A 14,842-nucleotide genomic window follows, 5' to 3' on the forward strand; every position below is an offset into this window, starting at 1 on the left:
AGGGTAATTAGGCAAGTTATTGTATTACAGTGGTTTGTTCTGTAGACTATCAAAAATAAATATTGCTTAAGTGGGCTAATAATATTGAGCTTAAAAAGTTAAGAACTTCTTTTATTCTAGCCAAAATAAAACAAATAACACTTTTTCTAGAAGAATGAATATTATAGGAAATACTGTGAAAATTTCCTTGCTCCATTAAACATCATTTGGGAAATATTTGAAAAAGATTAGGGCGAATCATTTTGGCATCAACTGTATATACTTTATCCAATAAAATTTCATCCAATTAAAGAGCGTGCTATGCACTTTAGAATCAGCTTAAAAGTAATTCATATGACTCATGCACTATTTTTAATATGTTCTGACACTGAGAAAGTGTACATTTTTGTATTTTATATTTCTGTATCTTTCTAGTATTGTAAATGTGATACAATATTTTCCAGAATACCTTAGTTTGTGTGCAAAACAAACAGATTTGAGTCTTTTTCAGTTTTAACATTCATACCACAATTAAACCTTTTTTATTCTTAAATTAAAATAAAGTTTATTTAAACAGTGTTAAATATTTCAGTAGAAAACTTGAAATGTTGCTTTGTAACTATAATTTAAAATGCATTAGCTAATATACATTTACAATATTAAAAATACTTAATTATTAAAACAAAAAAATATGCTTACGTGTATGTGCTAGTGCAATTGATTTTTTAAAATATTTATTTTCTGTTAATTTATTTATTTTTTCTTACTGTAATTTATTTATATTTTAGTCATTTATATAAAAATAAATATTATTATAACATTATAATATTATAAATATTATATATATATATATATATATATATATATATATATATATATATATATATATATATATATATATATATATATATATATATATATATATATATATATATATATATATATATATATATACACATATACAAATATAAACATATACACATACATACATTTATATATATATATATATATATACATAAAAAAAATTCTGGGGGTGGGACATATTAGATACTAAAAGCATTTGATTGGCCAGGAGATCTGATGAGAAGCTGAAATTGCACGGTGATGTCATAAAAGTCATTGATCCTTACTGACAAAATTGAGAGACTTTAAATGTGTAAATCTTCTAAATGTGAATTTTGTCTTTGTTTTGGAGCACACTAGAAAATACAAACACCCTCCCAAAACAATTTTCCTGTCGATTTCAGGAGGACTTAAAGGAGACCTATTACTGTGCTTTTTTACAAGATGTAAAAGTCTCTGATGCCCCTAGAGAGAGTGTATGTGAAGTTTCAGCTCAAATACTCCACAAATAATGTTTTATAACTCTCTGAAACTGACCCTTATAGGCTTTGATCCTAATTGTGCCATTTTGATGACTGTCGCTTTAAATTCAAATGAGATTGTGCTCCTTTCAAAAGAGGGCGGAGCTACAAATGCCTATGTGTCAGGATAGTGGCAGATTCAAAAACAAGACTGATGTTCTATGCTAATAAGAGAGAGATGGTCACTAGTGGGTGGGGCTTTCCCTCTTTGATGACACGTACAAAGGGAGAATGTCAATCAAAGTGTTTCTGCAGACTGTTTTTATCAAGTGTGATTATAACAAATAAAATGAATACATTTTTACCATTAGAACCTGATTATATTCACAGACTGTTGCCACACAACTGTGTTTAAACCCCTTATAAAAGTGACTTTTGCATAATATTGCCTTTAAATTGCTAGTGTAAAATAGCATCATGAGAAACTCATGCCCAAGAATAACATCAGGAGGCCAAAAAAGCGCTACATGAGAGCAAACCTGAGTGCTCGCAATACTCCTGTGTGTGACATGGACTGAAGCACGGCGGACTCTGATTGGCCATCTGCAGCTATGTATTTGACCTCTAACCTCAACCACACCTCTGCTGACCCACAGAATGACCTGCACTTCACATGCCCCAACATGCGCCTTAACACAGCTCATATCCCAGCATGCAACACTCCACACTGCTTTAAACGCTACATAAATCACTGCAATCCCTGAAACTCCCAAAGCATCAAAACATAGCAAATGAAGCGAACTGAGCATGTGCGAACAGAGATGGCTTCATGTGTTTGTGTGTTGTAGCCAATCAGATTCACTGCCTTATAAGGACAATGGTATGTTGGACAAAACACCTCCACTCTCTCTCTCTCTCTCTCTCTCTCTCTCTCTTTCTCTCAAACTCTCTATCTGTAAAATAATTAAGTAAACAGGTACAGTTGACGTCAGAATTATTCACCCTCATGTTTATTTTTCTTTTTTAAAATATTTCCCAAATGATGTTTAACAGCGAGGAATTTTTCACAGTATGTCTGATAATATTTTTTCTTCTGGAGAAAGTCCTATTTGTTTTATTTCGGCTAGAATAAAAGCAGTTTTAATTTTTTTACAAACCATTTTAAGGTCAAAATTATTAGCCCCTTTAAACTATTTTTTTTTTCAATTGTCTAAAAAACAAACCTTGCCTAATGAACCTAGTTAAGCCTTTAAATGTCACTTAGAGCTGAACACTAGCATCTTGAAAAATATCAAGTATAATATTATGTGCTGTCATCATGGCAAAGATAAAAGAAATCATTATTAGAAATGAGTTATAATATTAATTTTACTTCAATGTTCATTTCACTTAAAAAGTGAGTGAACCCATTGTAACTTGGAACTGTTAAGTTGATTTAACTTAATTTTTATAATCATGCGAATAACTTTTAAAATGTTAAGGCAATGGGCTTACTCACTTTAAGTCAACTAATCACTTTCTTTTGAAAGCAATGGGTTTACTCACTTATTTTAAAGGGCACCTGTGATGAAAATCATCTTTTGGAAGCTGTTTGGACAGAACTGTGTGTAGGTATAGTGTGTCCACAGTCATATTGGAGTGATAGAAACCACAATAAGTCTCTTTTTTTTTATTCCTGACATTAACATAGGATCCAAATCTCTCCCATTTTGAGGCCCACCACAACTTGACGTAGGAGTGCGGTTTCCCTGCCCACTGAATTGATTGACAGCCGCATATTACCATGTCTCCATAGTAACGCGTATAATCATATCAACAAGACAGGACGTGCACAAAGCAACTGGGATTAAAAGCTCTGTTCAGGTCTCTGTGATCATCAATAAAAGGTTTTTAAAAAGTTTTCAACTCATTCTTGATCACATTTGATGATGAAATGTGATCAAGAATGAGTTTAAAATGTTTTTAAAACAGTTTGTAATGAATTACAGCGATTTCACCGTCTTTACTTTATCACCACAGCCGCATGTCAGCACAATTATGAAAGATAACGCTTCAATCCTGGTTTGTGGACGATAAATCAGGTATATTTTGTACATTAACATACCGGATATACAAACAGAAGTGGATATTAATATGTATCCTGTCATATTTACCATGCAAAAACAGTGCAAGTTAAATGTCTGTGTGTGTGCGCGAACTTTGTAACAACATTGTGTGTTAATCATCGTTGCAGAAAGGCTTTTATTAACTTCACAACAAATACATCAAATAACTATTGGGGAAGTTCTTACTGTAGTATTACTCACAAACGTTACGTGAGATCGGCTTGGAATGGTGGGTGAGGAGAACTAGCTCATTTGCATTAAAGGCACAGGCAACAAAAACAGCTCCAAGACGCTCAGAGCTGAAAATTACAAACCTCTGAAAGCTATAATAAATAATCTGATGGGTGTTTTGAGCACATTCTGGAGACACAAAAAACTTATCTTAAATCTTGAAAAAGGGGTAAAATAGATGGCCTATAAGTAAAGTCAACTAAACATAGTGTACTAAACCAAAATAGATTCAGAGAATAAGTACGCATTAGTACACATCAACAAGAAGGTGATACTTGTCTGAGCACTTAGCGAACCACTAATCTAAACCCTTACCTAAACCCAACCAATAGTGTTTTCAAGAGCAAACAGAAAATAAAGTCCCTGGAAGTCCAAGAAAGCTGAACCGAGCGTTTTGAAATGAGCTGATCTCACCTACAGCACCTACAGCGTTAATAAGCGATAATAAAAAATGTAATGACTTAAAACTTATTTTAAGCCATCTGAAGGCAAAGCAAGGTTTACAGAAGCTGGAAATATATTTCCTTGGATGCACATGTGCACATAAAAATGTAAACCGTCTATAAATTCACTTTTTAGTAAGACACGTCATAGCCTTTTTCTTTTTTAGCATGTGTTTAGATATGCAAGTGAAATAAACCTAATTCATACATTTAATCCTGAGTTTTCTTTTAAAAACATCCTGCTGTTATCAGTGTGCAATGAATCTTGTTCGTGGTTGTTCGTGGCAGTGACGGATCCACCGGTTGTGTCAATTATTAGCTAGGAAAAAAAGGGCGCATTTGGAGGCTGCATTTGAAGGAGCCTTCGAATTTTGTTAAAACGAGACAGCCTCCATCGTGCCGCGATGACACAGCGCCCTTCGAACGCATCCTTAAGATGAAATGAAACACAGCTACTAGTATTCAGCTTAAAGACGCGTTTAAAGACTTAACAAGGTTAATTAGGCAAGTCATTGGACAAGTGGTTTGTTCTGTAGCCAATCAAAAAACTATATTTCTTAAAGGGGCTAATAATATTGACCCTAAAAAATAAATACGTATATTTTCATTTCAGTTAAACTAAAAGAAATGTGACATCTTCCAGAAGAAAAATGTCATTGTAAATAGGTAAAAATATTTAATGTTGAAAAGTATTTTGTTTCCAATGCTTAAATCGTGTGATATTGCATATATATATATATATATATATATATATATATATATATATATATATATATATATATATATATATATATATATATATATGAGCAATATCACACGAGTAGCAGTGCAATATGGCTGTATATCTGGTGGGAGGCCGAGTGCCTTTGTGTCAAACCAGTGACAATATACAGCCATATCGCACTGCTACGAGTGTGATATTGCGTTTATACAAGAGTTCGACAGCATAATCATGTATATAAAAAAGAAAATCAAACAGGTAGGGTCTAAAAACCCTTTTGTATGAGGACCTACTTTCTTCCGCCGTTCATTCACATCTGCAGCTGACGTCAGAACAGCAGAAACCGTTACTAATTCACAAACGTCACTTTAGAGCTAGTGTTTGAATGATTCTCTAGCGTAATGTCTAAAGTGATGAAAAAACAGGTGGTTTTGCAGGCATTTTAAGAATATAAGGCTGAACGGCATAAAATGCCATCAGTCAACCGAGATTTCCCAGTATTTCTCTGTTGCAATCGGGAGATCATAATAATTAACCCTGAAATAGCCAAAGCAGCGCAAAGACTACCAGATCAGCATTTTTTCTTATCGTAAACACATGCGGGCATTTCTTCTTTTTTTCATTTAACGGAACTAGTCTGCAGTAACGAAAACTGGAGACTCATTAGAAACAAACAGATGGCCAACCAAAAAGTAACTCTGGCTTATACAAAGAGTGGCCGACACAAAATACACACATTCCTGATATCTGAGTCCCATCTCACACTCGAGACATTACAATTCCTATGGAATAAAGACAGCACTGCAACATAAAAAACAGAGATCGACTCAGAAAGTCACGTTTGATCAGCCGTAGTTTAAAATTATGCAGTTTTTATCTTCTAAGTGCTTATTATGCAGTCTCTGTCACCATCTTGTGGATGGACAACGTCAACCATCTTTGCTCTGCTCACAGGCTGATGGATGCCGACTGTCTCTCAGATTATAAATATTTAAAATAGGCACTATCCTTATAAATAAACTGCATAGTTGCAATCTAAACTACATTCTCGACTAAGAAAGCCTCAAAGTACATTATGTTGTCCAACAACAGCAATATTTGTCAAACTGTAGTCCTTTGCTTGCTGCTTGTGTGGGTGGAGTAATACACAAGAGTAAAGAGGCTGCATGAGTTCTGATATTGCAGGATATTGCACAGCTATCAGTGAATCTGATTCGAGAGCCAGAACACGTATATATATACACACATACATACATACATACATATATATATATATATATATATATATATATATATATATATATATATATATATATATATATATATATACACACACACACACACACATTTTATACATATATATAAATTATAAATACATATTTCTAAATGAATGAATGAATGAAGAGCAAACAAACAAAACAAAAACATGCATGTGTTTCTTAGCTTCGATGCTCAAGGAAAGCCTGTTGTTTTTTCAAAGTTTTAGAGACAGGAAAAAGACTGAGTACAAGGAAAGTTTCAGCCATGCTTGACCAACAGCCAATCATCTAAAACAACCTAAAACGATACATTCATCTGATCTGAAGGAAACACACACACACACACACACACACACAGAAAGCTGAGAAACTAGTTTGTTTTTATCACAGCATCACTAACCAATGAAAAACTATATGTGCTGAATATCTTTATTCAATGTTGAGAATCACCCACAGGTGAACATACAGGCTTTATTCTCCTTATCAAACCACACAAACGCTGACCAGAAAACCTGCCCTTTTAAACAAACACCAGCAAACCACACACACACTTTCCAAAAACACCACAACCATGACTGCAACAATAAAAGCAGAGAAACAGGACTCTTAAAGGGATAGTTCACCCAAAACTGAAAATACCATCAGCCTTTACGAGTTTCATCTTCTGTTGAACATAAAAAGAGATATTTTGAATGCTGAAAACCAGTAATCATTGACGTCCACAGTATTTGTATTTCCTACTATGGAGGTCAATGGTTACAGGTTTTCAGCATGCTTCAAAATATCTTCTTTAGTGTTCAAGAGATGAAAGAAACTCATAAAGGTGTAGAACAGGGATTCTCAACCGGTGAGACTCTCAATATTATACTATAATTTTTGGATTTCTTTATTAATATGCTATATTATAATGATCGAAGTAATGTGCTTTCTCCTGTTCTGTTACTTGAAACTCGGCGCAAAAGCAGCCTCATGATCGCGTCCGCAACTAGTAAACATAAGTCTGCTCATTTACAAACTATGCATGAAGTAAAAGTGAAAGTCTCTCTTTGTGTATTTTTGAGTGAACTATTTTATATATCAGCATAATTGTCCGAATTAATGTCCTGTGAGCGTTTTATAACGGAGGTGCGCCCATACAGGACGATCTAGCGAGGCTCAATGGTGTTTCTGTCATAGAATGTAAAACAAACTTGCATATGAGCTTCAGACACGCTCTAGCGGAGATGTTTACTGACCCTGTCAGCGATCTCACAATAATATCCAGCTGCAAACTCAACCGCCATCAGATCGATGCGTTTACAGATATAAGGTGTCTAGGTTTTACTGTATTTTACACTTGTCTGTAATTTTAAAATAGTAGATATGGAAATCTGTGTATGTTTTCTTTTACATAGATATAAAGCTGTATTTTTAATGCATTTATTTTTAATAACATTTGTTTTAATATATAATATATATTATATAGTTTTAGTGTTCTAAATAACTATATATTTTTTCTAAATTGATGCTAATAAAAAAATTATATATATATATTTATATATTCATTCATTCATTTTCTTTTCGGCTCAGTCCCTTTATTAATCTGGGGTCACCACAGCGGATTGAACCGGCAACTTATCCAGCCTATGTTTTACGCAGCGGATGCCCTTCCAGCTGCAACCCATCTCTGGGAAACATCCATACACACTCATTCACACACATACACTACGGACAATTTAGCTTATTCAATTTACCTATAGTGCATGTGTTTGGACTGTGGGGGAAACCGGAGCACCCGGAGGAAACCCACACCAACACGGGGAGAACATGCAAACTCCACACAGAAATAACAACTAATCCATATATATATATGTGTGTGTGTGTGTGTGTGTGTGTGTGTGTGTGTGTGTGTGTGTGTGTGTGTGTGTACGTGTTTTTGTGACATATCAGGACACAAATCTGTATAATGACATAGGTTTGACACGGGAATTACAAAAAGAAGGTGAAATATGAGGACATTGGTGACGTCCTCATTTCTCAAAAAGCTTATAAATCCCACAGGATGAGTTTAATCAGAGAGTAAAGCTGCACACTGTCTCCTGTGATGGTTGGGTTTAGGGGTAGGGTGGGGTGAGGGCAATACAATATACGGTTTGGACAGTATAAGATGAATGGAAAACTATGTAATGTACCCACTTTTCACAAAAACAAACATGTGTGTGTGTGTGTGCTAATAAATAAAGGTTTTAAATAAGAATTTCATACAAACCGTTTAGAGAAAATGTCAGACAGGAGGGCCTTTAATAATTGATCAGAGAAAGAAGTGGGCCCTGAAGTGAAAAAGGCTGAAAACGTCTGGTGAAGAACCACTTGATCGTGAGTAAATAATGAGCAAATTTAAAGGTATAGTTCACCCCAAAATTAAACGTGTGTGTGTGTGTGTGTAAGTGTGTGTGTGTGTGCGTTTGTGTGTGTGTGTGTGTTTGCACTGACAGAAAGCAGATTATAGTCGGACAGAAAACAAGATGTCTGACATTAAGATTATTGTTCAGGGTCAGAGATCATCTGACAAAGCCTAAAAGTCTGACATTAAACATAATGTGACGACTGTGGCAATATTTAACACATGCATGCACACAAGCACAAACACACACACAAATCTCCGGTAATGTCAAACTTATGAATAGTCTGAAGTGTTTACTGCCCTCTAGTGTTCACAAAATCCCTGTGCGATTCACTTGTACATCATAATAAAATCATTTTGAGGGAACACAGAGCAGACATTATGTATTTGTTGCATGACAATCCACATCAAGAGAATACTATAGTAATTTACAGTACATATTACAATATAATGTGTTTTAGAACCATACTATAGGCCTAGAAGAGTGTATTATTCATTTTCCTTCCGCTTCGTCTCTTAATTAATCTGAGGTCGCCACAGCGGAATGAACCGACAACTTATCCAGCACGTTTTACACAGCAGATGCCCTTCCAGCTGCAACCTATCACTGGGAAACACCTATACACTCCCATTCACACACATACACAACGGACAATTTAGCTTACCAAATTCACCTATAGCACTTGTGTTTGGACTGTGAGGGAAACCGGAGCACTCGGAGGAAACCCACGCAAACACAGGGAGAACATGCAAACTCCACAAAGAAATGCCAACTGACCCAGCCAAGGCTTAAACCAGCAACCTTCTTGCTGTGAGGCGACAGTGCTACCTACTGCGCCGCCAAAGTGTATTATGCTGTATTATCCTAAGTAAACAGACCTTTCAGTGTATTCTGCTATTCTGAAAAGAAATAATGAGGTGTGTTGATGTGTGACTCTACATACAGTACAGGAGATGTGTATGATGCTGAAGTGTGTTGATGTGCGTAACTCACCACAGGTGTGTATGACGCTGAGGTATTTGCGGGTGCCGCGATAACAGGGATCTCCAAACTCCTGAGTGGAGGCGCGAACCACACAGGAGCGTTTCCCCTGGCAACGTGATGTCATCACCTGCAGAGCCACATCTGACGAGCAGTCTGAAAACACAGAAGGGCAAAGGCCTCTAGATTACACTTATTTGACCAAAATAAAATATGATCATGTCTTGATTATTAATGATTTCATTAGGACAGTAAGGTCTGACTTTGCTTAGACAAAAGTCTTGTCACTGAACAGAAATAATGTCCAGTATAGAATATAAAGTCATGGTGCAGTGGAAACAGAATGAATATTGTGTCTGACTCCATCATGAGCTTGGAGGACTGCATCCATACATCTCTGCAATGACTCAAATCACTTATTAATAAAGTCATCTGGAATGACAAAGAAAGCGTTCCTGCAGGACTCCCAGAGTTCATCAAGATCTTTTGGATTCATCTTCAATGCCTCCTCCTCCATCTTAGCCCAGACATGCTCAATAATATTCATGTCTGGTGACTGGGCTGGCCAATCCTGGAGCACTTTGACCTTCTTTGCTTTCAGGAGCTTTGATGTGGAGGCTGAAGTATGAGGAGCGCTATCCTGCTGAAGAATTTGCCCTCTCCTGTGGTTTGTAATGTAATGTGCAGCACAAATGTCTTGATACCTCAGGCTGTTGATGTTGAGGGAGAGGGTGGGGAGAGAAAGTGTGTGTGTATAAGGTAGAGTGTATGTACTGTATGTATACATGTGTGTGAGTGTGTATACATGTGTGAGTTTGTATATACTGTATGCTCTCTATGCGTGTGTGTTTGAGTGAGTAAGAAAGAGAGTGCGCGCGCGCGTGTGTGTGTGTGTGTGTGTGTGTGTGTGTGTATGCATGTGTGAGTTTGTATATATGCTCTCTATCCGTGTGTGTTTGAGTGAGTAAGAAAGAGAGTGCGTGTGTGTGTGTGTGTGTGTGTGTGTGTGTGTGTGCGTGCGTGTGTGTGTGAGGGAGAGGGTGGGGAGAGAAAGTGTGTGTATGTATGTATGTATGTATGTATGTATGTATGTGTACATGTGTGTGAGTGTGTATATACTGTGTGTGCATGTGTCTGAGCAGTATGTGTTGTGCATGTAGTTTGTGTATGTGATAGAGACAGAGGAAGAGGGTAGAAAGAGAGTGTGTGTGTGTAAGATAGAGTGTATGTACTGTATGTATACATGTGTGTGAGTGTGAGTGTGTATACTGTATACTGTGTGTGTGTGTGTCTGTGCATTGTGTATTATGTGTAGTTTGTGTATGTGATAGAAATAGAGGAAGAGAGTTTGTGTGTAAGTGAGTGTGAGTGTGTGTATGTGTGTGTGTGAGGGAGGGAGTGGGGAAAAATGTGTGTGTGTTTGTTTGTTTGCGTGTGTGCGTGTGTGTGTGTGTGTGTGTGTGTGTGTGTGATAGAGAGAGAGTATGTATTTATGTGTATATGTGTTTGAGTATGAGTGTGTGTGTGTGTGAGGGAGGGAGTGGGGAGAGAAAGTGTATGTATGTATGTATGTATGCATGTATGTATGTGTACATGTGTGTGAGTGTGTATATACTGTGTGTGCGTGTTTCTGTGCAGTATGTGTTGTGCATGTAGTTTGTGTATGTGATAGAGACAGAGGAAGAGGGTAGAAAGAGAGTGTGTGTGTGTGTGTGTGTGTGTGTGTGTGTGTGTGTGTGAGAGAGACTTGACTTTTCACAACACCTTTAATGAACATTAAAATTCTTTGAATACATCATCCAAAAAGTTATAAAATATTACTTTTTTTTTTTTTTTTTTTTTTTTAGTTTTTAAGAAAAACGAACATTTACCAATTAAACACCAATTTTCCTGAATCACACACAGTCACCAAAACCCCTCCAATACCCCATTTCCATTCAAAATACAGAATATTATTGACATGTTTGTAATATGTATATTCAATCACCACTCGCGACTCCACTAGAGATTTAAACAGAGTAATTATGTTTACATTTTCACCAGAATTTTTACATTGATGAGATTTTAAAATCACAAGTTTAGCTTGTCCAATTAAGAAATTGATAAGTGTGCATTTTTGCTGACAAGACTTCTTGTATCTGCAACCAAAAATGAATAGACTATTAGAAAAAATAAAGCCTAATCTTACAATCATGTTCTCTAATAGTTCAAGCAATGGTTTAAGTCTGACACATTCACAGAACATATGAAAGACATTGTCGAGAAGGTTACAAAAAGGACATACTGGTTGAACAGTCTCATTAATCTTGGACACAAAAGAATTTGAGGCTATAATACAATGTAGTATTCTCCACTGAATGTCTCCACATCTTTTGGAGGTAGGAGGCTTATAAAATAACCTCCAAGATGGATGGATATCAGTGGAAACAGAAAGCCAAGACCTCCATTTAGTGTCCGGTCTTTGTAACAACTGACCCAATTGTGAAATTTTCACACACATATGGTATAACACCTTTTTCCCAATGCAATTAAAATCCAATGCACCATACCCTTTCAGCAATTTTATCTGGTTATTCTCATCAGATTCCCAATCTTTAAAAACAACTTTAAGTACAGGAAAAGACCTATGGATAAAACCACACCGTAGAACATTATTAATAAAATCAGTAAAACTCTGTGGAAAAGCTGCCCTAATATTCTTCATTAGACCTTCTACGATTCTTAATGAATTTATCCCAGTTTGACTGGCAATTACATGTGCTGGTTTCCATTGGCCATCATTTAAATCAATCAGATCGATGACTTTTGTTAAGCCAGCAGTCAGACATTTAGTAATTAAAGAAGATGGCACATTGTCTAACTGAAAAAGTGGATTGAAAAAAAGAGGTTCTAAAACACCATAATGGTCATCTTCATGTCTCAAAATTTTAAAACAACTCCAAAACTTGATCAATCCCAAATAAAACCTAAAAGGCAATGATTGCACTTTTTCCAGGAGATTCTTCTGCATTAAAAACAACTGTTTTTCTATACCAAATCCACCAATTTTCTGCAGTATATATGATCCAAATACAACCCAAGGCGCAGGTTCAGAATTGTACAAAAGCTTTTGTAGTGACTGTAGCCTCATTGCCAAAACCTTGGACTCTAGGTGTATTAGCCCTTGACCACCTTCTGCCACAGGTAGATAAAGTACACCTGGAGGAAGCCAATGGTAGCCATCCCAAAAAAAATTAACAAATGCCTTTTGTACTCCAGAAAGTAATTCTTTTGGCGGATCTAAAACAGTAAATTTGTGCCATAGCATAGAAGCTGTTAAATTATTAACGACCAAACATCTCCCCCTAAAGGAGAGGTGTGGAAGAATCCATCGCCACTTAAAAATTCTTAAAATTACCTTGTCTGCTAACCCTTGCCAGTTCTTATCTGTATATTCGTTTGTCCCAAAATATATTCCAAGGATTCTGAACCCATCTTTGGCCCAGCTACATTGCTGAGGTAAACTAGGTGGTCCTGCATCCTGCCAGTCACCCAACAATAAGGATGTACATTTCTCCCAATTAATACGTGCTGATGATGCTTGCTGATACGTGTTTAAAGAAGAAGTTAAAATCGAAACATCTTTTGAATCTTTTATAACTACTGTTACATCGTCAGCATAAGCTGTAAGTTTGACTGAAGGGTTATTAGGAATATTAAAACCGCTCAGTTGCCTCCTGAGTGATATTAGTAAAGGTTCAATAGAAATTGCATATAAAAGACCAGAAAGAGGACATCCTTGCCTTATTCCTCTAGTTACAGGAAAAGGCCTGGTTAATGAACCATTTATCTTCAGCATGCTAAAAATTCTATTGTTTAACATCTTAACGAGAGACACAAAATAAGGGCCAAAACCAAAAGCTTCTAGCGTTTTAAATAAATACTGGTGATCAACTCTGTCAAAAGCTTTTTCTTGATCCAAAGAAAGAAACCCAATGTCCATGTTGTGCATTTTGGCCACAGTAATCATATCTCTTATCAAAAAGACATTATCAAAAATTGTCCTTTTCGGAACACAAAAAGTTTGGTCCATGTGAATAACTGAGGCCATATATTGCTTAAGTCTATTGGTCAGAGATTTAGATAATATTTTAAAATCAACACATATTAGTGATACTGGCCGCCAGTTCTTTAAACATCCAAGGTCTCCTTTTTTAGGGATCAAAGTCAGAATAGCCCTTCTACTGCTCAGAGGAAGGGTGCCTTGATGAATGCATTCAAGAAAGACTTCATACATGTCCTGACCCAATAGTTCCCAGAACGCCTTAAAAAATTCCGCTGTAAGTCCATCCAGACCAGGTGACTTCCCCGAACACATTTCTTGGACAGCTTGCGAAAGCTCTCCAAAAGTCAAAGGCTTATCCAAGTCATTTTGTTCTTCTTCTGATAATTTTGATACCTCCTTTAACAGTGAGTTGACTGCTGTGTCGTCACATAACTCTGAACAGTATAAATCCTCATAAAATGAAAGGGCATAAGATTGAATCTCCTGTTGATCAGTTATCACTCCCCCTCCTGGAATTTTCAGCTGATGAAGACTTTTCTGTTCCCTTGGTTTCTTTTCAAGTCCAAAAAAGAAAGATGTGGGAGCATCCATATCATTCAGTTGTGCAAACCTGGTCCTCAGAAAGGCATCTTTTCCTTTTTCTTCCAACAGATTCTTTAAAAGAAGTTTATCATTTGCAACAGAGTCAGTAAAAGTTGAGTTGTTGGTACAGTCACTGCTTTGCCCAAGTATAGCTTGTTCGAGGGACCTCATTCTTGTTTTGAGCATTCCAGCATTATGGGCAGTGTACTGCTGACAAAAAGACTTAATTTGTGTTTTTCCAACATCCCACCATTGACTCAGTGACTGAAAATGACTTCTCTCCTCTCTCCAAGCTTTCCAGAAAAGATTGAAAGAGTGAATAAAAGTGCAGTCCTGCAATAATCTATTATTAAAACGCCAATGTGATTTAAAAGACTTAGAAAGAGAGACTGATACAACAACTGATACATAGTGATGATCAGACAGGAAAGATGGTGCAATCGAGCAATTAAAAAACCTACCTCTAGTGCCCTTTTCAACATAAAACCGATCAAGCCTTGCCCCTGACAAATTATTTGAATTATTTTTTAACCATGTGTACTGTCTGACTCCAGGAAAAGCTTCCCTCCACACATCAACTAACTTATGTTCATTAATTATTTTTTTTAAACACTCAGCAGAAGAATTATGAGGTTCATTGTGATTCCTGTCCAGATGTGAATCAATAGTGCAATTAAAATCCCCTCCAATTACAATCATATTACCCCGAGGACACTGTAATATGGCATCAGAAAGTATTTTAAAGAAAGAAACACGGTCATGACCAACAGTTGGTGCATAAACATTAATAAAAGAGAAATAGGCATCT

At 36.2% G+C, this 14,842-nt stretch overlaps 1 protein-coding gene across 1 annotated transcript in view; it reads right to left on the reverse strand.

Moving 5' to 3' along the window:
* LOC130247715 (protein eva-1 homolog C) overlaps nucleotides 1-14,842 on the reverse strand; it is a 144,977-nt gene that overhangs the window by 56,889 nt on the left and 73,246 nt on the right. Inside the window, 1 exon segment of the mRNA XM_056481144.1 lies at nucleotides 9,420-9,563. Coding sequence (XP_056337119.1) covers nucleotides 9,420-9,563 — 144 coding nt within the window.

This window comes from Danio aesculapii, chromosome 20 (genome assembly GCF_903798145.1).
Source record: "Danio aesculapii chromosome 20, fDanAes4.1, whole genome shotgun sequence".
Lineage (NCBI taxonomy): Eukaryota > Metazoa > Chordata > Actinopteri > Cypriniformes > Danionidae > Danio > Danio aesculapii.